The sequence below is a fragment of the Dreissena polymorpha genome, chromosome 14 (genome assembly GCF_020536995.1).
Source record: "Dreissena polymorpha isolate Duluth1 chromosome 14, UMN_Dpol_1.0, whole genome shotgun sequence".
In the NCBI taxonomy this organism is placed as follows: domain Eukaryota; kingdom Metazoa; phylum Mollusca; class Bivalvia; order Myida; family Dreissenidae; genus Dreissena; species Dreissena polymorpha.
The window spans coordinates 37,803,783-37,828,531 of NC_068368.1; the positions used below are offsets into that span (position 1 = coordinate 37,803,783).

The 24,749-nt window shown below is 34.7% G+C and overlaps 1 protein-coding gene and 1 long non-coding RNA gene across 15 annotated transcripts in view; one reads left to right on the forward strand and one right to left on the reverse strand.

Annotated features, from left to right (window-relative positions):
- Nucleotides 1-178: 178 nt before the first annotated feature.
- On the forward strand, nucleotides 179-23,180 carry LOC127857566 (uncharacterized). The gene is made up of 3 exons (XR_008038479.1): nucleotides 179-311; nucleotides 20,411-20,552; nucleotides 22,553-23,180. It is a non-coding gene; the product is annotated as an uncharacterized LOC127857566 (long non-coding RNA).
- The window catches only part of LOC127857563 (uncharacterized), a 115,026-nt gene continuing 99,855 nt past the window's right edge, over nucleotides 9,579-24,749 (reverse strand). For 3 of the 14 annotated variants that reach the window (XM_052394011.1, XM_052394018.1, XM_052394017.1), the window contains 3 exons: nucleotides 12,239-12,467; nucleotides 11,645-11,872; nucleotides 9,579-11,297 (listed from right to left, as the gene is read on the reverse strand). In XM_052394011.1, the coding sequence (XP_052249971.1) occupies nucleotides 11,104-11,297; nucleotides 11,645-11,872; nucleotides 12,239-12,467 (651 nt within the window). In that variant the 3' untranslated portion in view covers nucleotides 9,579-11,103. Of the gene's footprint in view, nucleotides 11,298-11,644; nucleotides 11,873-12,238; nucleotides 12,468-13,152; nucleotides 15,151-15,293; nucleotides 15,325-16,165; nucleotides 16,328-16,608; nucleotides 16,694-18,614; nucleotides 18,712-19,215; nucleotides 19,686-24,749 lie in introns of those variants that run through there. The other 11 variants (XM_052394009.1, XM_052394014.1, XM_052394006.1 and 8 more) reach the window with 9 other exon arrangements.

Sequence of the window (24,749 nt, forward strand, 5' to 3'; positions counted from 1 at the left end):
CATACACAAACGGATCGCATTTATTAAGTGTAGATCGATGTTTGATAAATATAGTATGGTACTTTAAAAATTCATTCATTTCATTTAAACCGATGTTTAATAATCGCACCAAACCGTGGTGGTAGTAAAACACGTTGTAGAAACGTCATCAATGACATCATAAAATTTAAACTTACATGTTATGATGACGTAGTAAATTTTCATTTCTCGTCAGGACAGAAGGTCGATAATACACGCAGGTCGATAATACCCGACGGTGCTCTGTGTATATATTCGTAGCAAGCCATCAATTTGATACCGCTGTCGTGAAGGTAATTACTACGTTATTTTTATTTGACAATTAAAATAAGTTTTCATTTGATAAATGTGTGTCTAAAACAATTGTTGATGAACATTTCGAGGGCGGAGGGGGAAAAGCGAAATGGCTCTTAGGGCATTTTTTTTTTAATTTTACAGGAGAAGGTTAAAACTGTATCAGATTAACACTTCAAACAATAAAGGCTATATAATTTCAGGTTTGATACAGAATATTCTGTTTTAAATTATATCACATTTTAAACAAAAACTTTTTTATTTTCACAAACAAAAGTTATTTGAAAAAATGTCACTTAGACCCTTTTCGCACTGAAATTTCACATTTTTGTGCTCAGCATTAAGAGCGAAACAGTACTATTTGAAGTTTAAATTAACTTGAATGATCAATTTACAGTATTTATTTAATATAAAATACTTTTCCTATATTAAATATAAAAATATTGCAAACAAATGGCACATTTTCGCACTAAAAACATACTTTTTTCAAATTATTTTCAAGAGCTTTTATTATTAACATCATAAATATTAGTTTAGTACATTCTTAGTTACAGTGAATGTGGTATATCTTGACCTTTTTATAGAAAGTACACACTTAAAGTCAAGCACACAACTGTGAACAACAACATCTACCATCATGAAAAAGAGCACGATTTCAGCATGATGTTTTATAAAATGTGAAGAGTCTCAATATAATGTACCGGTAGTATGCAGAGACAGAGTAGGGAATGGCGAAAGTGGGATGTGGCTGTCTCACATGTCATCAATAGGGTGCCACAACCAAAATGTATAATGACATACTAGAAAATGGCGCGGCAGAGAAAATGACATATAGATGTATTATACAAATTGTATTACAACTTACTTTTGCTATTTCATAAAACAAGTATTGCCTTCAGGTTAAGGATATTACAGTATTAAACAAGGCCATAATATCATGTGAATATCATTAAAACAAAATACAGGATGCAGTTAAAATACCCCAGTACAATAAAAGATGCACGTGGCATAGTGCAACATGATTGTACTCTGATATAAAAAGCAGTTTTCAGCTAGTTTGCTTTTTACACTGGCAAGGTACTAAGTACTCTACATCTCATAAACAGTCCGGGCACCAACAACTTCACATCTCACAATCATTTTAAATTTTTAGCATTGACTGGCATTTTGACAGAATTATGGCCCATTTTATACTTAGACAATTGAAAATTTTGTTAAGTTTTGTGTTTAGGTCAACTTAATTCCTAAAGTATCACAATTCAAAGCCATTGCTTTCATACTTGCAAAACTTACTAACTACACTTCAACACCGTTATTTCGAACACCGATAATCCGAAGTCACCGTTATTTCGAAGTATTTTTCCGGTCCCGATTTTGGTTCTTCTTTGTTTAATGTAAAATTTCATTGTTAATCCGAACTTCGTTAAACCGAAGAAATCGTTAATTCGAAGTGATTCTGTCGGTCCCAACACTATAATTCGCACCTAATTATCAATCTTTAATCCGAAGTCAAAACTGCAAAATACTGAGCGCAATTTCACACCTTTGTCGTGGCGCGTCAAAAGCCGATAATTACACCTTTGTCGTCTGCGCGAAGGCCGGTGTTCAGAGAGACATTGCGTATTATTAAAAAAAAAAAGGTTAATTCATTTCCGAAAATGTATTCATATGTACGTATGTCTGATAATTTGTGCTATTCGTTTTATTTTATATGTTCTGTAAATAGAGAAAAATAAAAACAAGAAAAAGAATTGTTATATTCCCCCGTTTGTTACTTTCTTTTACCGTTTGTTACGGTTCTTTAATCCGTTAATTCATTTCCAAAAAATGTATTCATCTGTATTGACATGTATGACAATTTGTGCTATTCGTTATATTTTATATGGTCTAAAAATTTGTGCTATTCGTTATATTTTATATGTTCAGATAATTAGCGCATATTCATTATATTTAATATGTTCTGTACTTAGAGAAAACATAAAAAGAAGATCAAGAATCGTTTTATTCCTTCGTTTGTTACAAGTAGAAATCTATTGCAATCTGACTAGTTTACTTTTTTTAAGTAAACAACTATTAATAGTAGCGTTTAACTGAACCATGCGAGTTCCACAACGTTTTATTATTACAGAATCCTCAGAAGTCGTCTGTCAAATGTTTATTTCGAATTATCGTTAATCCGAAGTTTTTTTAACGGTCCCGACGACTTCGAAATAACGGTGTTGAAGTGTATCTTAAGAGGACTGTGAAGGCAAAGTAATCTAACTCTGAATGGCATTTTGACAGAATTATGGCCTTTTTATACGTAAAAAATTGAAAATTTGGTTAAAATTTGTGTTTAGGTCCACTTTATTTCTAAAGTATCAAAGCTATTGCTTTCATACTTGCAACACTTACTAACTATCATAAGGGGATTAGGCGGGCAAAGTAATTTATCTTTGACTGGCATTTTGACAGAATTATGGCTCCTTTAATACTTAGAAAATAAAAAAATTGGTTAAGTTTTGCGTTTAGGTCCACTTTATTCCTAGAGTATAAAAGTTATTGATTTCATTCTTGCAACACTTAATAACTACCATAAGGGGGCTGTGCAGGCAAAGGTATGTAACTCTGACTGGCATTTTGACAGAATTATGGCCCCTTTTATACTTAGAAAATTGAAAATTTGGTGAAGTTTTGTGTTTTGATCCACTTTACTCCTAAATTATCATAGCTATTGCTTTCAAACTTGGAACACTTGCTAACTATTATAAGGGAATTGTGCAGGCAAAGTTATGTAACTCTGACTGGCATTTTGACAGAATTGTGGCCATTTTTTGACTTAGTAACTTTGAATATTTGGTTAAATATTGTGTTTAGATCCACTTTACTTCTGAAGTATCAAGGCTACTGCTTTCAAGCTTCAAATACTTTTTTACTATTATGAGGGTACTGTACCTTTCAAGTCGAACTTGACATTGACCTTTGGTTGACCATGACCCTCAATGTCAAAGTATTAAATTTTGCTAAAATTGCCATAGCTTCTTTATTTATGATCAGGTTTGATTCATACTTTGACAAAACAACACTTACCTGACAAAACACAATAGACTCCACCCAAAACATCCCCCACGCCTCACCCCAGAATCCCCCCGCCCTAAAAAAATAAATATTTTGTTTCCGTTGTTTTCTTATTTTTTAATAAATGACCACACCCCACACTATACCCCCCTATCACCCGCGACCCCCCCCCCCCCCCGCCCCTAATTGCAAATTTTGGATGAAAAAATTTGGGTAGGAAAAAAATGGGAACGAAAAAAAATTTGGGTACGAAAAAAATGGGTTCGAAAAAAAAATTGGGTTCAAACAAAAAGGGGTACGAAAAAAAATTGAGGGAACGGGGAAACTTAGGTACGAAAAAAAAATTTGGTACGAAAAAATATGGGTACCAAAAACAATTGGGTACGAAAAAAATGGGTACGAACAATTTTGGGTGCGAACAAAAAATGGGGAGTGTACGGGGAGGTAGTTCCCGTGGACCTCTCGATAAATTTGAAAGAGGACGGGAACCAAGCTGCCTTTACCTTTATCAATGGACCTGGGGTGGGTAATGTGGACATGGATGGTCGAGATAGACCGTGTTGTCATTAGAGATGTTCAGTATTAATTAAGTCAATTGGTGAATAAATGAAGAAGTTATGTAAAAACAAAACTTTGGTCCCCACCCCAACCCCCATTGTCCACTATTTCTTCTAGTGCTGCAACAATATACCGGTTTATCGGTATATATCGCAATACGCAATCCGCATATTGTATTGCGATACGACTTTCATCATACCGGTACGAACATTTTACAAAAATGCATTCAAATTTCGTCCAGAAAAGCCATTCGAAATAATGATAACAAGGTAAACAAAACAAAGCAGTGTACAAAAAAATTCCGTAAAAATAGCATTCTGAAAGTGTATTATACGAAGTAGCGTTGTTACATCGGAGAATTCGTTCGATGCTTTTGAACAGATTATCGTTGAATTAATTGCGCACAGCTGTAAATGTTTTGTTCGATTCTGAATTGAGCATTATTAAATTTGTATTCGGAATTTCGGAATTACGCTTCCAAATTTTAATGCTAATGCGACAATATTTTTTTTAAGCGTCAAATAAAAAGATCTTTATCCTTTGTCTCAATAAAAAGCGCGCGAAAATTATACAGACATGTAGAACATGGCATGGAAAGTATGGGTGTATTTTGTGTTGTATAAAAACGGGAACATCACGTCAGGTGAATTACGCGTGTTCAGTGGAAAAAAACGCCCCGGTTGAACGTTATTTCATCACATCTTTAAATAGTAACGAATGCCAAAATGTATTTGATACTTAAGAAAATTTGCGAATGTTTGTGTTTCTTGTTATTCTTGAGCACATTTATAGTAAATATATACCAGAATTTGCTTTCAAATTGGAATATACGGGATTATCCGGTAATTGGCAAGTTATAATTTTGGTACAAGTTAGCAATATATTGCGATATATTGCAATACGGGTTTTTGAACTGACAATATATTGCAATACGGTTTTGGGCGTATTGTTGCAGCACTAGTAAATATATACCAGAATTTGCTTTCAAATTGGAATATACGGGATTATACGGTAATTGGCAAGTTATAATTTTGGTACAAGTTAGCAATATATTGCGATATATTGCAATACGGGTTTTTGAACTGACAATATATTGCAATACGGTTTTTGGCGTATTGTTGCAGCACTAATTTCTTCCTACGCTTTTAGCACTAGAACCTTGAAACTTACACACATGGTAGCTATATGTGAGACGGTGCACTATTTGGAATTTGGATATGACCCCTGGGTCAAAAGTTATGGGGTTGGGATGGGGCCGGGTCAGAGATTTTCACGCATTTTTTAGGTTATTTTACATCAACTTCTTCATTTCTACACCGATTCACTTGATACTGAACTTCTCTTATGACAATACGGTTAATCTCAATTATGCATTGACCCATAACCAACGCTGGGGCGCCCCGCCCACATAGACCACGCCCACCCAAAATTTTGTTTTAACTTAACTTTTTCATTATTCACCAATTGAATTCATGGAAATACTTAACATCTCTTATGACAACACGGTCTATCTCGACCATCCATGTCCACATTACCCATCCCGGGGCCCCACCAACATAGGCCTTCCCACCCAAAATTGCCTTTTAATTATAACATCTATGCGGCGTGGGGATACGCGTCGGCCTATGCCGCGCCATTTTCTAGTTTGAAACGCTATCGAGGTCACATCCTGGGACTACAACCAGTACTTGGTGTCTATGGGGGAAATCTAAAAAACGCTCCCACAGTGGAGATCAAACCCGTGACCTCCCGATCGCTAGGCGGACACTTTATCACTTTTGCCAATAAACGAAACATTTATCCACTACACCACTGTGGCCTACGTAATTATGAACAACCTCTGGCAAAAAATACCGACCAAATCACATCACTCCTGAATGGTTACTTACTTATTAACATCCACTGCCTCAGCTACCAATCAAATTAAATCATACCCGAATGGTTACTTACGCTCATTTGGGTCATTGTCAACCTGAAATGGCCCACAAGTCACCCGGGGTGACTAGAAGCCGATTTATGTCACCCTGTGGTGACTTAAAGCCGACGCTAGTCACCCCCGGGTGACGTGATCTGGCTTCATGTCACCCCTTTGCAGGGAAAATCTTAGGTACGCGTCCTCGCCGTATAGAAATCGCAGGGAACTCAAACATTTGCTATAATATATGCGTACCCAAAATCCTAAAAAAGTGTATAAATTATGATACTGGAAAATATTTCGCGAACGGAGAAAAAAAAAAATTAAGTCCAAAAAACTTGCAAATCGACCGAAAATAGTCGCCATTATACTATTGCGCAATCAATAATCCGGGTCATTGGCAAGCTTAATTTTGTATTCAACAATAGGAAGCGTCATTATGATACGGAGCATGGGTTGCATAGCACTATATTTTTCTGACACTTTTGTAATTTTCTAGCAACAAATTAACTGTCCTCGTGCATGTAAAGCATGCGAAAATAAGAAATATTTTTTTTTTTCAATGATGAATAAAACTCCTAGTGGTTTGTTTTAAAGTGGAAACTTTTTTTGTTAATTACGCTGCATTTTAATGGCTACAGTCGTTGGAATATGTCAGTATTGACATAAAACTGTTAATCTATTAAATGGTCTAGTGGGGTTATTGTTTGTCGCACTTCACACGCGTTAATGTTGGAGGCGCTAACAATTTAGACCAAACTGGGAAACAACCGGAAGTCCCTGTTCACACCTACCCTCACCCGCGAAAAACCTCCCTTCATCAGCTATCCGTTATGTGGTCAACAGCCCAACGTAAGCTTTCAATGTAGAAGTGCAAAAACACAATCAAACTAAAAGACAAAGAAGTTTTGTATATTTTTTTCAAACATTTTTTTTGTAAAAATCGGTTGCTACCAATTCATATCTGCCGTTACTGACTCTTTTTTTTGTTCCGACAATGGCCCCTTCAGTCTATAAGATTATAGGGTGTAGTTTTCTGAAATAAAAAATACCGCGCAGCCGTTTTCCCGCTACTTAAATAACGCTTTATCCGATTGGTAACCGATAATTTCGTAGCCAATAGAAATCGTTGTTTCAATTTTTCCGCCCAAAACGGCGCAAATTTTTCTTCTGCTCATCGATGGGACCCATACTTTTTCGGGATACGGACAAAACCCCTCCCGGATAATAACCCTGCCGTCAGTTTCATAGGGGGCGGACAAAAACCCTCCCACGAATAAACGGGGCGGACAAAAACCCTCCCATGAAAAAACGGGGGCGGACAAAAACCCTCCAATAAAAAAACGGGAGCGGACAAAAACCCTCCCGTGAATGGAATTAAACACTATCAAATGTAATTGTTTCACACATTGTGTTTTTAGGGCTGAAAAATTGAAAGAAGAAAATGTGTATCCATTAACTGTATGCATACCGCTTTCTAATGTGCATATATATCCGATAATCCAATATAATTACAACATCAATTAAAACATAAAATGAGACCATTGATAGACAAGTGAATTTAAATTAAGATTGAATGCAATACGATACAGAGCAACGTTTAATCGCGTCATACGCGCATTCATGCAAAAAAAACGTGCTTTCCGGGAAATTTCTAAAAATCAACAATCTATCAAAATATCAAACTGTGAATCGGCAACTGCGGACAAAAACCCTCCCGTGAAAGCAATTAAACACCGACAAATAGCAAACTGTGAATCTGCAACTACTTTTAGTTGTTAATAAGTTTAATCGCAGAATCAATTAAAAGCAATTAAACACCGACATATGTAATTGTTTCACACAATGTTGCATTCTTTAATCCGAAAAATTCCGATGATGAATAAAAAAGATACACAACTTTAGTGTTACTTAAAAAAGTATAAATAATCGTTGGTACTTGAATTCATAGCTCAGATTTACGGGAGGGTTTTGTCCGCCCGCGTCTCTTAATGAGAGGGTTTTCGTCCGGCCCCGTTTTTTCATGGGAGGGTTTTCGTCCGTCTCCGTTTTTTTTATGGCAGGGTTTTTGTCCGGCCACTATACAACTGACGGGAGGGTTTTTATCCGGGAGGGGTTTTGTCTACTTTTTCTCTGGTGACAGGGTCCCATAGATTAAAAACCTTTAAGGCCCTGAGACTCATACTTTTGATTTCTAAAATTATCACTGCCATGGTGACATGAATTGGCTTCTAGTCACCCCCGGGTGACAAAAATCGGCTTGAAGTCACCCCAGGGTGACATGAATCGGCTTCTAGTCATACCCGGGTGACAAGAATCGGCTTCATTCATTTATGTGTCTATGTTGTTTTGTATTGTGCTGTTTTGTACTGTTTGGGCGATTGGTCACTTGTCTTTAACTAAGGACCAACTAATTGTTTATAATAAGAACTAAATACTGCTCCAGCAGCTGGAGTTTCACTTCTTTATATTGAAGTCACCCACAGGGTGACATGAATCGGCTTCTGGTAACCCCCGGGTGACTTGTTGGACATTTCAGGTCGACAATGACCCAATGAGCGTTACTTACTTATTGTTATCATCCACTGGCACAGGTACCAAGCAAATCACACCACTCCTGACTGGTTACTTATTGTTTAACAACCACCGGCACAGGTACCAAACAAATCACATAACTTCTGAACAGTTACTTACTGTTAAGCAACCACTGGCACAGATACCAAGCAAATCACAACACTCCCTAATGGTTACTTACTTATCACCATCCACTGGCACAGATACCAAGCAATTCACGTCACTTCTGAATGGCTACTTACTGATTAACATTCGCTGGCATAGATACCCTGCAAATCATATCTGACACTCCTGAATGGCAACTTATTGATTAACAGCCATTGGAACAGATACTTAGCAAATCACATCACCCCTGAATGGTTATTTATTGTTTAACATCAACTGGTACAGATACCAAGCAAATCACATCACTCCTGAATGGTTACGTGTTGTTTAAAATCCACTGGCGCAGATACCAATCTAATCACATCACCCCTGAATGGTTACCAACTAATTCACATCTCACCTCAGAAACAAATTAGTGTTGGTAAATACCACAATATCAACCGACTTACTGCAATGTTTGTTAATATTTATTTATCGTCAATGTTATGTTTAACTTTTTATGACGTTGTATACAAAACACTAGGTACTAGGTAATTCCGAAAGAAGAATACAAAGATTTAAGGTATCTTCAATTAAACAATTACACAACTTAACATTCTAATGATGAACACTTTACTGCATTTATTCTTCTTGTTTTCTTTAACAAGATATTTTACATTCAAAATTAGGTAGAGCTCAAAACAAGGCTTACATCTCTTTGAAATTCATTTCAATTAAAACTAGTTTTTGTGCAATTACGTTTCAATTTTTTTAATAAGCTTTAGGCCACGACTTTTTTTTTTATTGGTTTACAAAAATTTTTTGGAAAATGGTCCATCCGGCGGTCGAAAAAAAAAAAAAAAAAAAAATCCATTCAATGAATAGAAAAAAAAAATAAAACTAATAACACCAGGCCGCGAGTTCACAAAACAATTTTGCAAATAAAAATCGATTTTAACTGACAGATTTTCATTTTTGCCAATCAATTTCAATGGAAATCCATTTTCAATGACGAGCAAAATCGATTTTCAATTGGAAAAAAATGCTTTGTTAACACGGGGCCTGAACAAAGACAACATAACTTTTATAACCTTTATAAACATAGAGACAACAAATCAAATTATGCAAAGAAATACATCTTTATCTTCAAATGCAATGAGCAATTGTAATCAATCCATTAATACATGATATGACTATCTAAATCACCCTATACTAGAGCATTTTAATAAAACACAGACGTAGGAACAAAATGAAGAGACGTGCATAATCTCCATATTGTCATCTGACCAGAATACATGTACATGATATGACTTCATGTATCTAAATCACTCTTTACTTGAGCATTTTAATAAAACACAGACGTAGGAACAAAATAAAGAGACGTGCATATTAATTCTTCATATTGTCATCTGACCAAAATACATGATATGACTATTTAAATCACTCTATACTAGAGCATCTTAATAAAACACATATGTAGGAACATACTAGAGCATTTTAATTAAACACAGACGTAGGAACAAAATGAAGAGACTTGCATATAAATCTCCATATTGTCATCTGACCAAAATACATTATATGACTAGAGCATTTTAATAAACCACAGACGTAGGAACAAAATGAAGAGACGTGCATAATCTCCATATTGTCATCTGACCAAAATACATGATATGACTATCTATATCACTCTATACTAGAGCATTTCAATAAAACACAGACGTAGGAACAAAATGAAGAGACGTGTATAATCTCGATATTGTCATCTGACCAAAATGAATATGACTATGTAAATCACTCTATACTAGAGCATTTTAATAAAACACAGACGTAGGAACATACTAGAGCATTTCAATAAAACACAGACCTGGAACAAAATGAAGCGACATGCATAATCTCCATATAGTCATCTGACCAAAATACATTATTAAAATGACTAGAGCATTTTAATAAAACACTGACGTATGAACAAAATGAAGAGACGTGCATAATCTCCATATTGTCATCTGACCAAAATACATTACATGACTAGAGCATTTTAATAAAACACAGATGTAGGAACAAAATGAAGAGACGTGCATAATCTCCATATTGTCATCTGACCAAAATACAAATGACTATCTAAATCACTCTATACAAGAGCATTTTAATAAAACACAGACGTAGGAACAAAATTAAAAGACGTGCATAATCTCCATATTGTCATCTGACCATGTTTCAAGTGCCATGAAAAAGTATGAAGAACTTTTAAAGTTATCGCAGGATTCAGAAAAGTGTGACACTTTTTTAAGTTATCGCAGGATTCAGAAAAGTACAGCATTGTGAGGCCAATATGCAGAGGATGTCTTGAGAGTTTTTAAAGTTATCGCAGGATTCAGAAAAGTGTGACAGGACTGGGTGAGTCACGTAAAATATTGAATATAATATGTATTTTTAAAAACAACTGGTAGCAAGATGAGTTGCAGTTATTAACTGGTCAGTAATCACATTTTAACTAACTCTTTTGACCTGTTAATTCTTTTCAGCTCAATTCAAAAGTGAAAAATGCCCAATTCAAAAGTAAAAAAAGACATTAATATCACTTGAAGTCAATGAAAGTCTAGCATTTAAAGTTTTCGTTTTCGATTCATCTTATGAGCATTTCTTGTAGCGGGCATCTTGCCACTCTCCAGACATCCTCTGCATATCGGCCTCACAATGCTGTACTGCTGTCGAAGCGCTGTGATAGGCTCAACTTCTTCCCCCAAAATGTTAGTATCACCACAGTGATAACATATCGGAGGAAAGTTCTGTGTAACTGCTGAAAATATAAAAAATAATACATGTGTATATATTTACTTGATATGGGTAACATACATGTATATAAATGAATCATTTTTCATTTTCAGGTTTAATTAGATCAACCTTACATAACAGGCAGATGCTATACAGAACAATATGCAAAGATTGATTGCTTATTGGCACATAAAATGTTTGTTCCATGTCAACATATTTGACTTTAAAAAACTACTGTTTACTTTTTTTTCCAAATAAAGATGAGCTAATTTGTTTCTATGCAATATAAAAGTATGCTTTATTTAATAATTGTTTTTATATTTACTATAAAAGAATATTTTAAAATTAATGCTGGTCATAAATCTTATATACCGGAGTAGTATGTTGTCTCTATTTCTGTTTGACAACTCAGTCCCTCACGAACGAACACCTGTTCATGTAGGTCATGTTCTTCAGGGAATATGGCTGACCCACATGTGTAGATGACCGCATCATCCAGAAGTTCGAGTTGTCTGCACTGGTCAACCGTCAGTTTAGTTCTTGAATAGACCACGCGTCTCTTTCTGCAGTCAGCACACAGGATATATCTTCTTGCCTGAGCTGAAAGTTACAGAAAACTTCAAATCAATTCAATGTTTAGAATTCAAAATATTAAGCAAAGGATTCCTTTGGATCGAAGTAGAAAGCTCAGGTAAAAAATCCTGATTTCAGTACGATGTATATACAAATATCTGCTTATGATATTGGAGGAGTATTATTTTTATTCATAGAACAAAAACCTTCAATAATCTGTTATCAAGCTTCGGTCTCAGATAGTTTAATAAGTGCTTAGTAAAATAGTGTTTTTAAGGATTATGACTGAATATTCAAAAGTTATTCTTAGTCTGAGCTGCTTTTATATAGTTTCTTTAATATTAAAATCTAAATAGAAATAAAGAAAAGGAGACAATAGAATTTGATTGAAACCTGCAGACATATGTGATTTGTGGCGCTTGTCTGCTTCTGTCGCCAAAACCTTCCCATCGAGAGATGGTCTGGCCTCGTCAGTTGTGTTCTTTCCAATACACTCAGACAATGGTAGGAAAGAATCGTCATCGCCTTTTGTTGGGTCAGGTAACCACACAAGCTCTGATGTATCAGCACGCCTTGGGGACAGCACACAATACCAACAGTGTTCATCATCACATTTTTTTATCTATATCAAAATAACAAATATGTCAGACATGCATTTTAAATTAAGAGTGACTGTATGATTGATTTTAAGAGACATTAAACAACATAGAATGTCCTTTGCATAAAAGCATTATGGTCTATAAAATATAGTATATTTAATACAGTATATAAAATATTACATGGCCAAGAGGGTTTCAGTAAAGATGTCTCCTTGAGGAATTTAAAATTTTACTGAAACCCCTCAGCGATGTAACATTTATTTTATCACACCGAGAAATATCTATTTAAGTTAAAAGTAAGTTAAATACAGTTTGTTCGTAAACTAATCATGTGATTAAAAAAACACTGCACACGCTAAAGTTATAAAATAATCATCTATAATCTCTATAAACTATATAAACAGCGGTATGGGACAGTGTTTATTTAAAGATAAATGGGCAAGTGCAAATCGTTTTTTGCTATAGCAGCGAGGAACAGTAAATTTTGTATTTAAGTAAATTGCTGGCCTGGAGTGTAAGAGTAAAAAATGTCCCACTTGCGCTAATGAGAAATTAACATTGTGAATCAACTTGAGATTTAATAATCCCAACTGTCAACTTCAGTGCTTTGTACAATAATTTAACAGTTGAACTGTATATGCAGTTAAACTTTTATGTGTTTAAACACCTAAACTAACAACAGCTATTGCTGCAAAAATATATACACACCTGAAATGTGTAATTTCGTTTCCTGCAGTGTGCGTTAAAGAACGCCTTCAGACGTGGTGGAGCCTTGTCGAGATCTTTACAGGCTGTTACAGGGCTGGATTCTTCTGCATCATGATCATTGAAGATTTCAAGGCACTCCATCATCTGTTCTATCTCACCATCTGATGCAGCATCATGGGCAACAACATTTTCATGATTTTTCTTTAGCTGGCTAAACCTCTGCTTAAGAAGTGCTAAAACTGGGTTTAATGATTCAATGAGACTTTGCTTCAACTCCTCCGTCCTCTCTGCTGCATTTCTCAGCTTCTTCAGTGATGTAAGTGATTTTGTTCTATATTCCAGAACATCTGTCATAGGGCTTCTTTCAAGAGCAACATTCTGCAGTGCTAAATTCAAAAGGCTCATACACCTTTCAGCAGGATTATTGTAACTCTGACAAGGAGCTGTGCGCACAGCTATTAGCATGTCAATGTCCAAACTCACAAACATAGCAATATACGCCAGTTGAACACTCCAGTATGTTGTACGATGATCTGGCCCCCCATCAGTGTATACAAATAACCTAGGTTTGTTCAGTGAGACACCATCATCACTTTCTGTTTCCCTAAGAATTTTTACAGTTTCTGTTGTGTGCCTTGCTGCTGATGAAGGGCTGAAGACTTTGTCTTTTACCACAACATGAATCTGGCCATTATAATAGCTGTCTTTTGAATCTTCTGGAATATGCACCTTGAACAGAACTGATGGAACAGCTCCATGGACATGGAAATCATGGTCCAATGATGCCAGCTTGGCAGCAACTGGCACCAATGACTTATTGTGTGCCCTAACTCCAGTGGACACTGGTTTCCCAGGCTCTCCTATTGGCACGACACTTTTGTCATCCAAGCAGATGAACACTGATTCATCACGTAGGTTTGAAGCCATCTCCTTCATCATGGTGTACTGATGGAAAGCAAAATTTGCATCTGGATGTTTTGCTCTGATGATTCTCTGCTGCACTGCAAACTTGACATTGAACCGGCCCGTATAGCACATTGCGCTTCGTGTGTAAGCATTCGAAGGCCAGAAGTTAAACTGAACCCAAGATTTTGACGGAATGGATGCATCTTTTGGCAAATCTTTTGCCACAGTCTCAATTAAATTTTCAACACTAATAGCGACTGGCATGTACAGCTTGTCCCCATGTCTCCTTTCATCTACAACACCAATATTGTCTAAATGAGAGCTCATTAAATCCCAAAATGGATCAAGTCTAGTGTCCTTTGGTCTGCCATTATTTTTTCTCAAGTCGTACAATAGTTCAGTACTGTCAGAGTTCAAAAGAAACTCTGTAACCCTATTGTTAACTTCTTCTTGACGTCGACTTTCTGCAGCAGTATCGTCTTCTGTCAAAAACCTATACATGTGACGCAAAACAGCAGGTTTGGGTCCACATTTGGAGTACTTCAAGAAGAACGATTTTCTCATACCACGAGTGGAAAACTTCAGCAGATCATGTTTTATAGCAGTAACAGCTTGAAGATCACCGACTGGGTCAGCTGGACTCTTCCAGATGAAGGTATAGTTACCTATATAGTTACCATACTTGTGACTGTAAAGTTTTGTCTGGAATGGTAACTGCAGTGCAGCTAACCACTTCTTCTTGTCATAAGCATCTTCTGGCTCAAAGTCATGGAGGAAAAGTGGCTCAAAGTCCTTTAGCAGTTTTATGGACTCGTACACTTTTGTATACTGCTCACTTAATTCACCATCAGAACACACCTGCACATCACGCATTACATTACTGTCATCCAATGATCTCACCGGCTCATTTAGTTGTCTGTTTGCTGCTGATCTTTGGACCTGTTGCTTTAGGAAATCTGCATACTTTATCATGGAAGATGTAAGTTTCTCACACTTAACTCGAAAGTTTGCAAATTGTTTGTTCAGGAAATAGCCACAAGATGTCATAGCTACCATGCTAGCAATTTTTTCGTCCAGTTTTTCAACAAGGACCTGGAAACAAAAATAATTTCTATAAATAAATGATCATATTACACTTTCTTGTTGTTTATACGTTTTATCAATTGACATTGAAATGCTTCAGGCCTCAGAGCAAAACTAATTTCTCTATTTTTATCTTTGACAAACATTCTTACTAAGTTTCATCAAGACTTTGTTCATCAACATGGCCTCAAAAGTGGATTTTGCTCCTCTGATAGGATTGTCAAAACAAAAATTCTATTTAAGTTTTATCAAGATCTAATTATAACAAGGGCTGTTTGTAAAACATGCATGCCCCCCATATGGGCTGTCCGTTGTAGCGGCAGCCATTGTGTGAATACGATTTTTGTCACTGTGACCTTGACCTTTGACCTAGTGACCTCAAAATCAATAGGGGTCGTCTGCGAGTCATGATCAATGTACCTATGAAGTTTCATGATCCTAGGCCCAAGCGTTCTTGAGTTATCGTCTGACAACCACCTGGTGGACGGACCGACAGACCGACCGACCGACATCAGCAAAGCAATATACCCCCTCTTCTTCGAAGGGGGGCATAAATATGGCCTTTAGGGTTGTAACAAAGTTTTTCTACAATTGGCTGCGTGACTTATTTTAATACTAAAACCAATGCAAAATTAAATGTTCCTCTGACATTATTAAACAAGAGCGATTGGTTATCACATGTGTCGCATGATGGTAACAATTTAACAGTTGTATACCTTTAAAACTAAGCACTTTTAATGATACACTTCATTGTGCTTTATCACTATATCAAGTTTCAAGTTGGCATCTTCAATACACCAAGAGATATGCTCTGGAAACGATTTTCAAACAATATGAGATAACTCAAAAATGGGACCACTTCCCCTCATTGAGCTTTATCCCTTTATCAAGTTTCCAGTTGGTATCTACATTAGTTTGACAGTTATGCTCAGGAAATGATTTGTGACGGACGGACAGACGACGGAGACGTGATCCATATATGTCGCAACTACTCTGTAGCAGGCGACGCAATAAAAACTCGTACCTTGGGCTCTTTTCTCCTTTGAGACCTCCAATCATTGAACCCACTTAATTTTTCAAACTCCGGATGGTTTATCGATCTGGCTTTAAGTTTCTCCCAGTGTGGGTCCAGATACCATAGTGTACTAACTAAGGTACTAACTATTTGCTTTCCTGTTGTGTCCACCTGGATAAAATATTTTACATTAGCAATTCAAAATTCCTTTTATACTACAATTAATGGACAGTATTCTAGCCATCTAAATGTTCTTAAAGTGTTTGTAGGTTTAAAATAGGCCTATTAAACAAACTACAATTTAATTCAAACTAGCACCAAATAAATTATTAACTAATGTTCAGTACTTCTAAATACTTTTTAAAGTGGTCATGTTTGCTTTCCTTGAATACTGTTGAGGCAAAAATGATATATATAAAATCAAATCCTTAGAAACAATTACTTAAACCAACCTGCATTGGTGTAAACCTAACGTCATTTTGTGCCAGGAGTAAAAGCACCTCATTGTAAAGTTTATCTTTGGAGTTTTGGACCGGTCTGAAATGTACATATATATAGAATCTGGCACGAGTTGTCACATCATACCATATTTTATTAAACGAGTGCAGGAATTTTGTTAGTAAACGAGCATTTAGTGAGCTTACTTACGAATCTCCTGGACGAGTTAAATAAAATTTGGTATGATATGACAACAAGTGTCAGATCTTTTTATCACATGCTTTTAAATGAGCAAATTCAATATAAAAATATTTACGCAAACAATGATAAATCCTGAATGTTGTTTACAGTTTGTGACATCATTTGACATTGCAACGTCATGTCAGCAAAATAACAAAATGCGATTGGGCAATAAACGAAAAACCAAGCCAATGAAAACGCTTCAAGTATATTACACATATGTAAGATAAAAATTTATGTAATGGTTATATTACATGGGAAACAGGGTAAGGCATGTGATGTATATGCAAAATAAAAGGGTACACATTTCATATTAATGTTTAAGAATAAATTTATCATACTAATGAAATGTTGTCATGATTTTGAAGCACTTCATTCATAAGGAATAAGGAATAAATGAAATAAAAACAATATGTTCAATAAACATTATTAAAATAGATCTTTTTTAAACCAGCCCCAGGCCATTCTGAAAAAAAAGGTAAGAAAATTAGTGTGTCTTTATATATTTTAGGAATATGCAGTGAAATTAGAAAGGTTTTAAAACAAAAAAGAGAAAATCAGCTGAAAAGAGAAAGAATCACACCCCTGAAGGAGAGTAGCAAGCAGACATAAGTATCAGAGTGTCTGTTCGGAACAGACGAGCTAACAAGACTAATTGTTAAGCCTACTTATTATTAAGCCACTACATGAACAACATACCTATTCTTTCCTGAAAAAAGATTTTTGAAAACATGTATAAAATTTGAAGCAAAAATTTAAAAATCCCATTTATAACTTTTAACGGTATTGACTTTAGAGGGACTGTCACCACAAACAACGAAAAAAGTTATAAAATATTTTTTTACAATTTTAAATTAAGTTTTATATTGATTAAAATATCATGACTTGTATATTTAATACATTACTTGAAAAGGTTGATAAGTTTTCATATTTTCAGTATATTCGGTAAAACAATTTTACTGGGTACAGGTACCAGGTATTATAAACTACCTGTTAACAATAAATAACGCAAGTAGATTGATCATCATCGTCACGTGGTAAATCCAGGAATGCAAATGTGCATGCGTAGTGACTTGTATATATTTTATATAAAATGATCAATCTACTTTTATTATTTATTATGTGTATATCGTTATGTCACCTATTTTCATGATGCACTTTCTATTTCACATCACAAAATTTTATTACCGAATCGAATATACTGAAAATATGAACTTTTTTCAAGACATGTATTAATATACCAGTTGTGATATTTTAATCAATATATTAACCCTAAAAGCGCTGGAGCTGAATTTTAAAGGCCTTTGCAAACAGTTTGGATCCAGATGAGACGCCACAGAACGTGGCGTCTCATCAGGATCCAAACTGTTTGCTATTCTGATAGTATTCTTTGAAAAAAATCGAAGAAAATGCTAATTTTAGAAATTCTGCAGACGACATTTTTGCAGACGACAAATTTCCCAGCATGCAAAGGGTTAAACTAATAATTGTAAAAAAATACTGTATTTTAGAATTTTTCTTTTTTCGTCGTTTGTGGTTGACGGTCCCTTTTAATAAATACTGAACCAAAGTTAATTTTAAAATATATAAAATGTTTTTATAAGTTTATAGCTAGTTTATAATAATTACAACATATTATTAAATCGTGCTTCTTCACAGCACTTTTTCACATGGCATAAGAAATCATACTAATAATTTGAAAATCCAAAGAAAACCAACTTCCCTGTAAATTAATAGATTTCCTTTATTAATACAAAGACAAAGTAAATATTGTTTATACCTTTCCTTTGGCAGCTTTGTGTACGACTTTCTAGCACCCAACAGTATGTCGAACACGTTTTCCTTTTCCTTGCCATCATCTTGTTGCTTGGATTCCTCTTTAATATATTATAAACATATTAAATGAAATAATACTAGTATTACTTTAAAATGGCCTGTTTCACCAAGAAAATATATAACATGGTAAGAACCAAGGTGGGCCCTGCAGAGGCATCAATTATATTAACAATGGAAAGATCCGTTCCAGTTTAATTCGTTGTGATTGTGAGGACTTTCCTTCGACCGTGTCTGGCCAGCTCAGTTGGCAGAGCTATGGACTAGTGTACTGGGGGTCTTGGGTTTTAGTAAATGTCCGACAAACTCCTCTCTTTGTTTATACTTCAAGTTTTAATTTACTCTAATTTCTTTTAGGTCGATTATGCAACAAGTTATAACACTTGAACATTAGATTAATCACTCTTGACCGCTTTTAAATAGTTCACTCCTCCATAATAATATTATTAATATGTACTTATATCAGTTAATTACTCAAACTCAAATGTAAGAAGAAATTTATATTTCACTGTTGACATTGAACGACGGAATAAAATTTAAACTGTTACCTTGTTTGTAAAGCTCCACAAACAAGAATTTGTAACCAAACTCTTTGACTGCTGAGCATTGGTAGGTAACATCTATTGTCGTTTTCTCTCCATCGAGTTGCCGTGCTGCCTTTACTTCCCGTATGGAAAAACTTTCATCGTGTATTTTGGAAAATAAAGTGTGGCCAATTGTTTCATCTAGTTCGCCTCTTACTAAATGTTTATATGAAGAAACGCTATGACCAAAAAAATTTACTTCGAAAAAAGCCATATTTCGAGGTGTGTACCTATATAGCGGCCATTTGCAATATCCGACAGGTTTAAGTTAATACATGCGTTTTGAAAAGCGAGCACGATGTCCAATATATGTGAACCAGTCGTCGATTGTACTTACCTGATTTTATTCGCAACCGCACTCAAACCGGATCGTTTTTTTTCTAGTTTCGCTACTTTTTCAGTGCGGTCGGGAATTAATTAAAAAAAAAAAAGACGATTTTCCGATTTTATTTTTTTTCGCATTTTCCAAAAATTAGGGTCGGCGGTTTTGTAAACCAACAAATATAAAAGTCGTGGCCTTATAGTTTAAAAATATACTTGTTTAAATAAAACAGAATGTTAAATATCGATTCAATGCTTATTAAATTTGTCAAAAAAGTTAATTATTAACGTTACACATGAAACGAATAATTAAAGAAAATTCGTAAATACCCAAATTCAGTGCGAAAAGTGTCTAAGTGAATAATTTTATCAATAGTTTTTCTTATTTTTTCACCAGTTACAAAATATTATCTGTTCTGGAGGTTTTCAAAATGCAAATATATTATTTTTTGTAAATATATTCCTCAATTATTGTTAAAAGTTTCGTTAAGAATTGTTTTTAACATCAACCACCTGAATGCCAAAGAGCTCTAAGTAGCACTTCAATGGCTGTCTGCATATAGACCCTTTTTGCACTATAAAATATTATTTAATTTCACTTAGAGCTTTAGGACAAATTTCAATTTAACTTTTTATTTGATTGCATGGAACTAAGCTATTATTATACATGATGGGCATGGATTTTGCGATACAAAATATACAAAAAAGTCATTTTGTGAAAAAATGTCAGTTAGAGCCGTTTCGCTTTCATCCCTCGATTTACTGTATATTTAAATACAAATGTTAACATATTTTATCACAGCTACACAGCAATGCGTTGTGTTATTATTTTCAACAGAATTTGGGATCTACTGTCATCGTAACCAGAACAATGCCGTCTGTCCAGATATCGGTTGTCCTCATGGTCGTGTGCAGCCTCGCAGCCGCAGCTGTATGGATGCCATGGATCAGTCCGGAAAGAAGAGATCCAACGAAACGAGGTATTAATTACAGAATAAACTTCCCTGTATATTAAAAAATGTATTACAGTCGAAATTTTAATTTGAAAAAGATGCGTCTTGACACGAAAGACCTCCTTAAAATTATTTTTTGCGATATTAAGTATATGATGTCAGATGAACCTCGCCTGTTCACACCTTAGCGAGAAGATATTCATACCTTACTGAAGCCGAAATAAAATATTAATGGTATGTAAGTTTTATTTATTGAAAATTACTTATTAACAAAATACATGCAAATCCTGCTTTGCCAGAGTTGAGTAGTATTAGTGTATAATCGGCCCTAGCAGGCCGAGGGCCCCGGTTATAGACGTTCAGTTTAGCTCCGTCGTATGTTATTGTCTAATTAGTAATTATCACCTACAATGACTTAGGCAGTATCATGTGTCAGAGCTACGCAAGAAGTCTTTTATCGACCCACTGCCTTTCGTCAGAGGTTCAGTATGAGGCTTGGTCCGATCCTATACATACGGTCCAGCTCTGACGTATGCTATGATTTACAATACATGTTATTTATTTTTTTGTTCTTTAAAATGTATTCTTATTAAGCTTTCCGAACATAAATTGCCATTCAACTAATTAGCAATGTCTGACGGAACTTGAGTGACTTATTTTTTTGATGAAGCAAAACCAGTGTTAGCTGGGCACTCTGGATTGTCGGGCTTGTTTTGACATTGTAATATAAACGAAATAAGCATCGACGAATTCCAAACATATTTCTGATTGCGTATAACCGGACGGTAGTCGTGCATAATTGTAAACTTCCGTAGGAAAAAATATTTTCGTCTGTCATGCATTGGATTTCGTAAACCATGCTTTGTCATACTGGTTAAAATGCATACAAGATTGTTTCAAATTAAGGCGGTTTAATCCAATTTATTGACAAGAGATAAGATAATGGAAGTGCATATTGTTGTTAGAAGCACTGTAATTCATTGGCCATGATCAACGCGTTTCAATTATTACATTTTGTTACATGACACTTTTTTTCAAGCTCTATCTCATCCTAAATTAATTTATGTATTGCTAGTTTCTAATCTGCAGTTTAAGTTTTAACTTTTATTCAGTATTTTCATATGTCAAATTTTGTAAACATATGTTTTTTATCCTGCCTCTGTAGCAAACATTGACCAAATAAAGCCGGGTCGAATAAATTTTCCCATCACCGGTCAACAGGAAGTAGTGTATTCCTACGCACGCTGTGACGATTAACATGTTCTAATATTTGACCTTTGAAATTTATTGGGACACAACATGAATGTTATCGTTATATTATGATTACGCAATTTATGACGTATATAGTGTGACGTCATTTTTCGATAAAGCTCGCCCAATTTTCTTTTTCTAAGCCTCACCGGATAAACTTTCTCCATCTCGGCACCAACCATGTATTCTCTATATCGTTATTACTTTTGCGTTGTTCAGTGATATTTTGCTTAGTTTTATTAAAATACTGTTTTGAAGCTGTTAAGTTCTGTTGACGTCGCGCAATCGGATTCTTTTCAGAGCTAGAACACTCGGCCAAATATATTATATCGGCACAGATGAACAGAGAAACACACATCGTTATTTTAGTAAAAAATATTAGTGAAATTTAAACTGTAAAAGGTTTATTCACCATATTTCTTTTTCAGACCTCGAATCGTTGAAATGACCTCTATTAATATTTATAAGGCTATAAGAAAAACGTGTATATAAGTAGATTTAGTACGTACTTGATATTTATGGATAATGACCATATATGAATAGTATTAGATATTACAATCCATTTTTATGAAAAATATGTAATTAAATACAGGTTTAAATATTCCGTCTGTCTGTCTGGCTGTTCATTTCCCCCCAATGAATTGCAATGCCATTCAATATTCGAAAATGTAGAAATATCGTGTAGGCGGAGCTTACAAGGCACTGATATAGTTTTATACTTGACTTGGCACAATGTTATTACGGGTCACACACTACAATTACGTTTTTGCTTTCAGGTGCCTGTTCCTGTCAATATTTCTGTAAGGCCTCGGAATGCGTGGGCGAAAGTAACTTCTGTGTTTCATGGCAATGGGGTTCCCGTAATCGTAATCATCTAAAGAAAATGTGCTGTAACCGTGAAAAATATGATTGTGTTAACAGAATTTGGAAACATTAAATAAAGAAAGTGTAAGACTTTGTATATCCGCTTGTGTTTTAAATTAACGCTGTGACAAACTAATCGTCGTTTTTTTCTACTTATTGATAAAAATAAATTAAGATTACCCATTTTCTAGCTCGCCTTGTCATTAAATATATACGACTCTTTGTACAAACGTATTTTATAAGCCACCTCTTTTCCAATGCTCTTCGGTTAAATTACTAAGTTTGTTATTCAATAAACTTCGAAAATTGAAATCTCTTTTCACTATAACGCTTCTTTGTGTGTGATATCGCAACAAGATATTAAACGTAATGGGAGCTTCATTTTGAGTAAACGTATATGTTGTTATCACGTTTCTTTATTTTCTGTAAGATAGCCGTGCGGAATACCATTGTTTCAGTTGTAGCCAAAGGCATATATTTGCTGATTTTGCCAATAAACTGAAACTATTGGTTTAGTCAAATAAATAGACTTGAAACTTGTATGCGTTACTCTCTGTATTATATTTTAGTTGAATAATTGTATTAATTTCAAATACAAAATGACACAAGGGCATATTTGATTCCGAAAACATACTATATTTGTATTGGAATCACTACGAACTGACATCGAATCATCGCGATTATTCGTATCATCGCACTTCCGAATAATCAGTTCCTTACAAACGTATACGTATCTGACTTTATATTTTCAGTATTGCTGAATTGCTTTACCTAAAACAGTTAACACAACATGTGTAGATCTTAAGAAATATGAGTTAAATAACAGGATATAAATATATAGAATAAAAAGAGGATATTAATTTTGTTCATGTCACTGTACGATCGTTTGTTATTTCATGAGTAATCATGCAAAATATATTTTATCGAGTGTCGCAGTCACGAGTGAACATATTATTTTTCTATGGTCACGAGTGAAATATTACAAACGATCTTACACTGACATGAACATTTTTTATGTTTCTTTAATGCCCATTTTTTTCAAGAAAATAATTAACAGCTGTTTCCCTTTCGTTGAAAAGTTACCCTTTCTCCCGTGGCGTGCCTCAATACTGGAAACAACATGTGACTCGCTCTATGAAAACAAAGCTTAATGCATAAAGTAAATCTTGATATGATAATCTAAAAATAGAAAAAGTAGTTCTGAAAATGGGTTATTTTCACCGGTGAGAATAACAATTTGTTCATTTTCACTGATGTTATTTGACAGCAGAAATGTCATATTTTATCATTGGGTATAAAAGAAATATGCATTCATTTATTCCTTGTCATCACATAAAGATAGTCGTAATTGTCTTTATATGATACAGTTTTAGAAATAATATACCGTTTTAATTCCGTAGGGCGTCTATTTATTTGTGGCTGATCATTTGAATCTAAATACGTCAACAAGTACAAACGACAACAACAGCTCGGACATCAACTTAATTTATGTTATAATTTCGTAGTAAATTAAAAAAAAATTATTGTACCAAATATGATCAATACGATAATTATTTCCAATAAAAGACGACACAGTAATGACTGAAACGCTGTTCAGAGGATTATACAGAATGAAGCGGAATAGACTCAAATTTAGTGTAAGATGAACATCGGCAATGACTGACATCGGGAATGTATTATAGATACATACAAGTATAAACTTAATCCTTTCTGGTTGAAAAGATTTCAGAACCCACCAACATATATTGTATATAAGAATATTGGAACATAGGATTAATTAAATTCCAGGTACATTATCAGGAGAATACTTTTTACCATTCGATGGTCTTTTAAGGTAGCGCACCTCTAATGGGCACATATCCAAATATAATCTGATTAATTATTTTCTTTATCAGCATCATTTCACTGAACTACATGCAAATTTGTAGGTAGGCTTTCCATGCTTCTTAAAAAAATATACCGATTTTTTAAAAACCACCCACGCTCGGCTTTTGTCCAGTTTATTTTCACCCATGGGATATATAAAAGTTCCATAATTCATTCAAATTTCCAAATATGGGCATGCAGTTGGTGTTTACAGATGCAGTAAAGGTGTTTAAAGTTTAAACA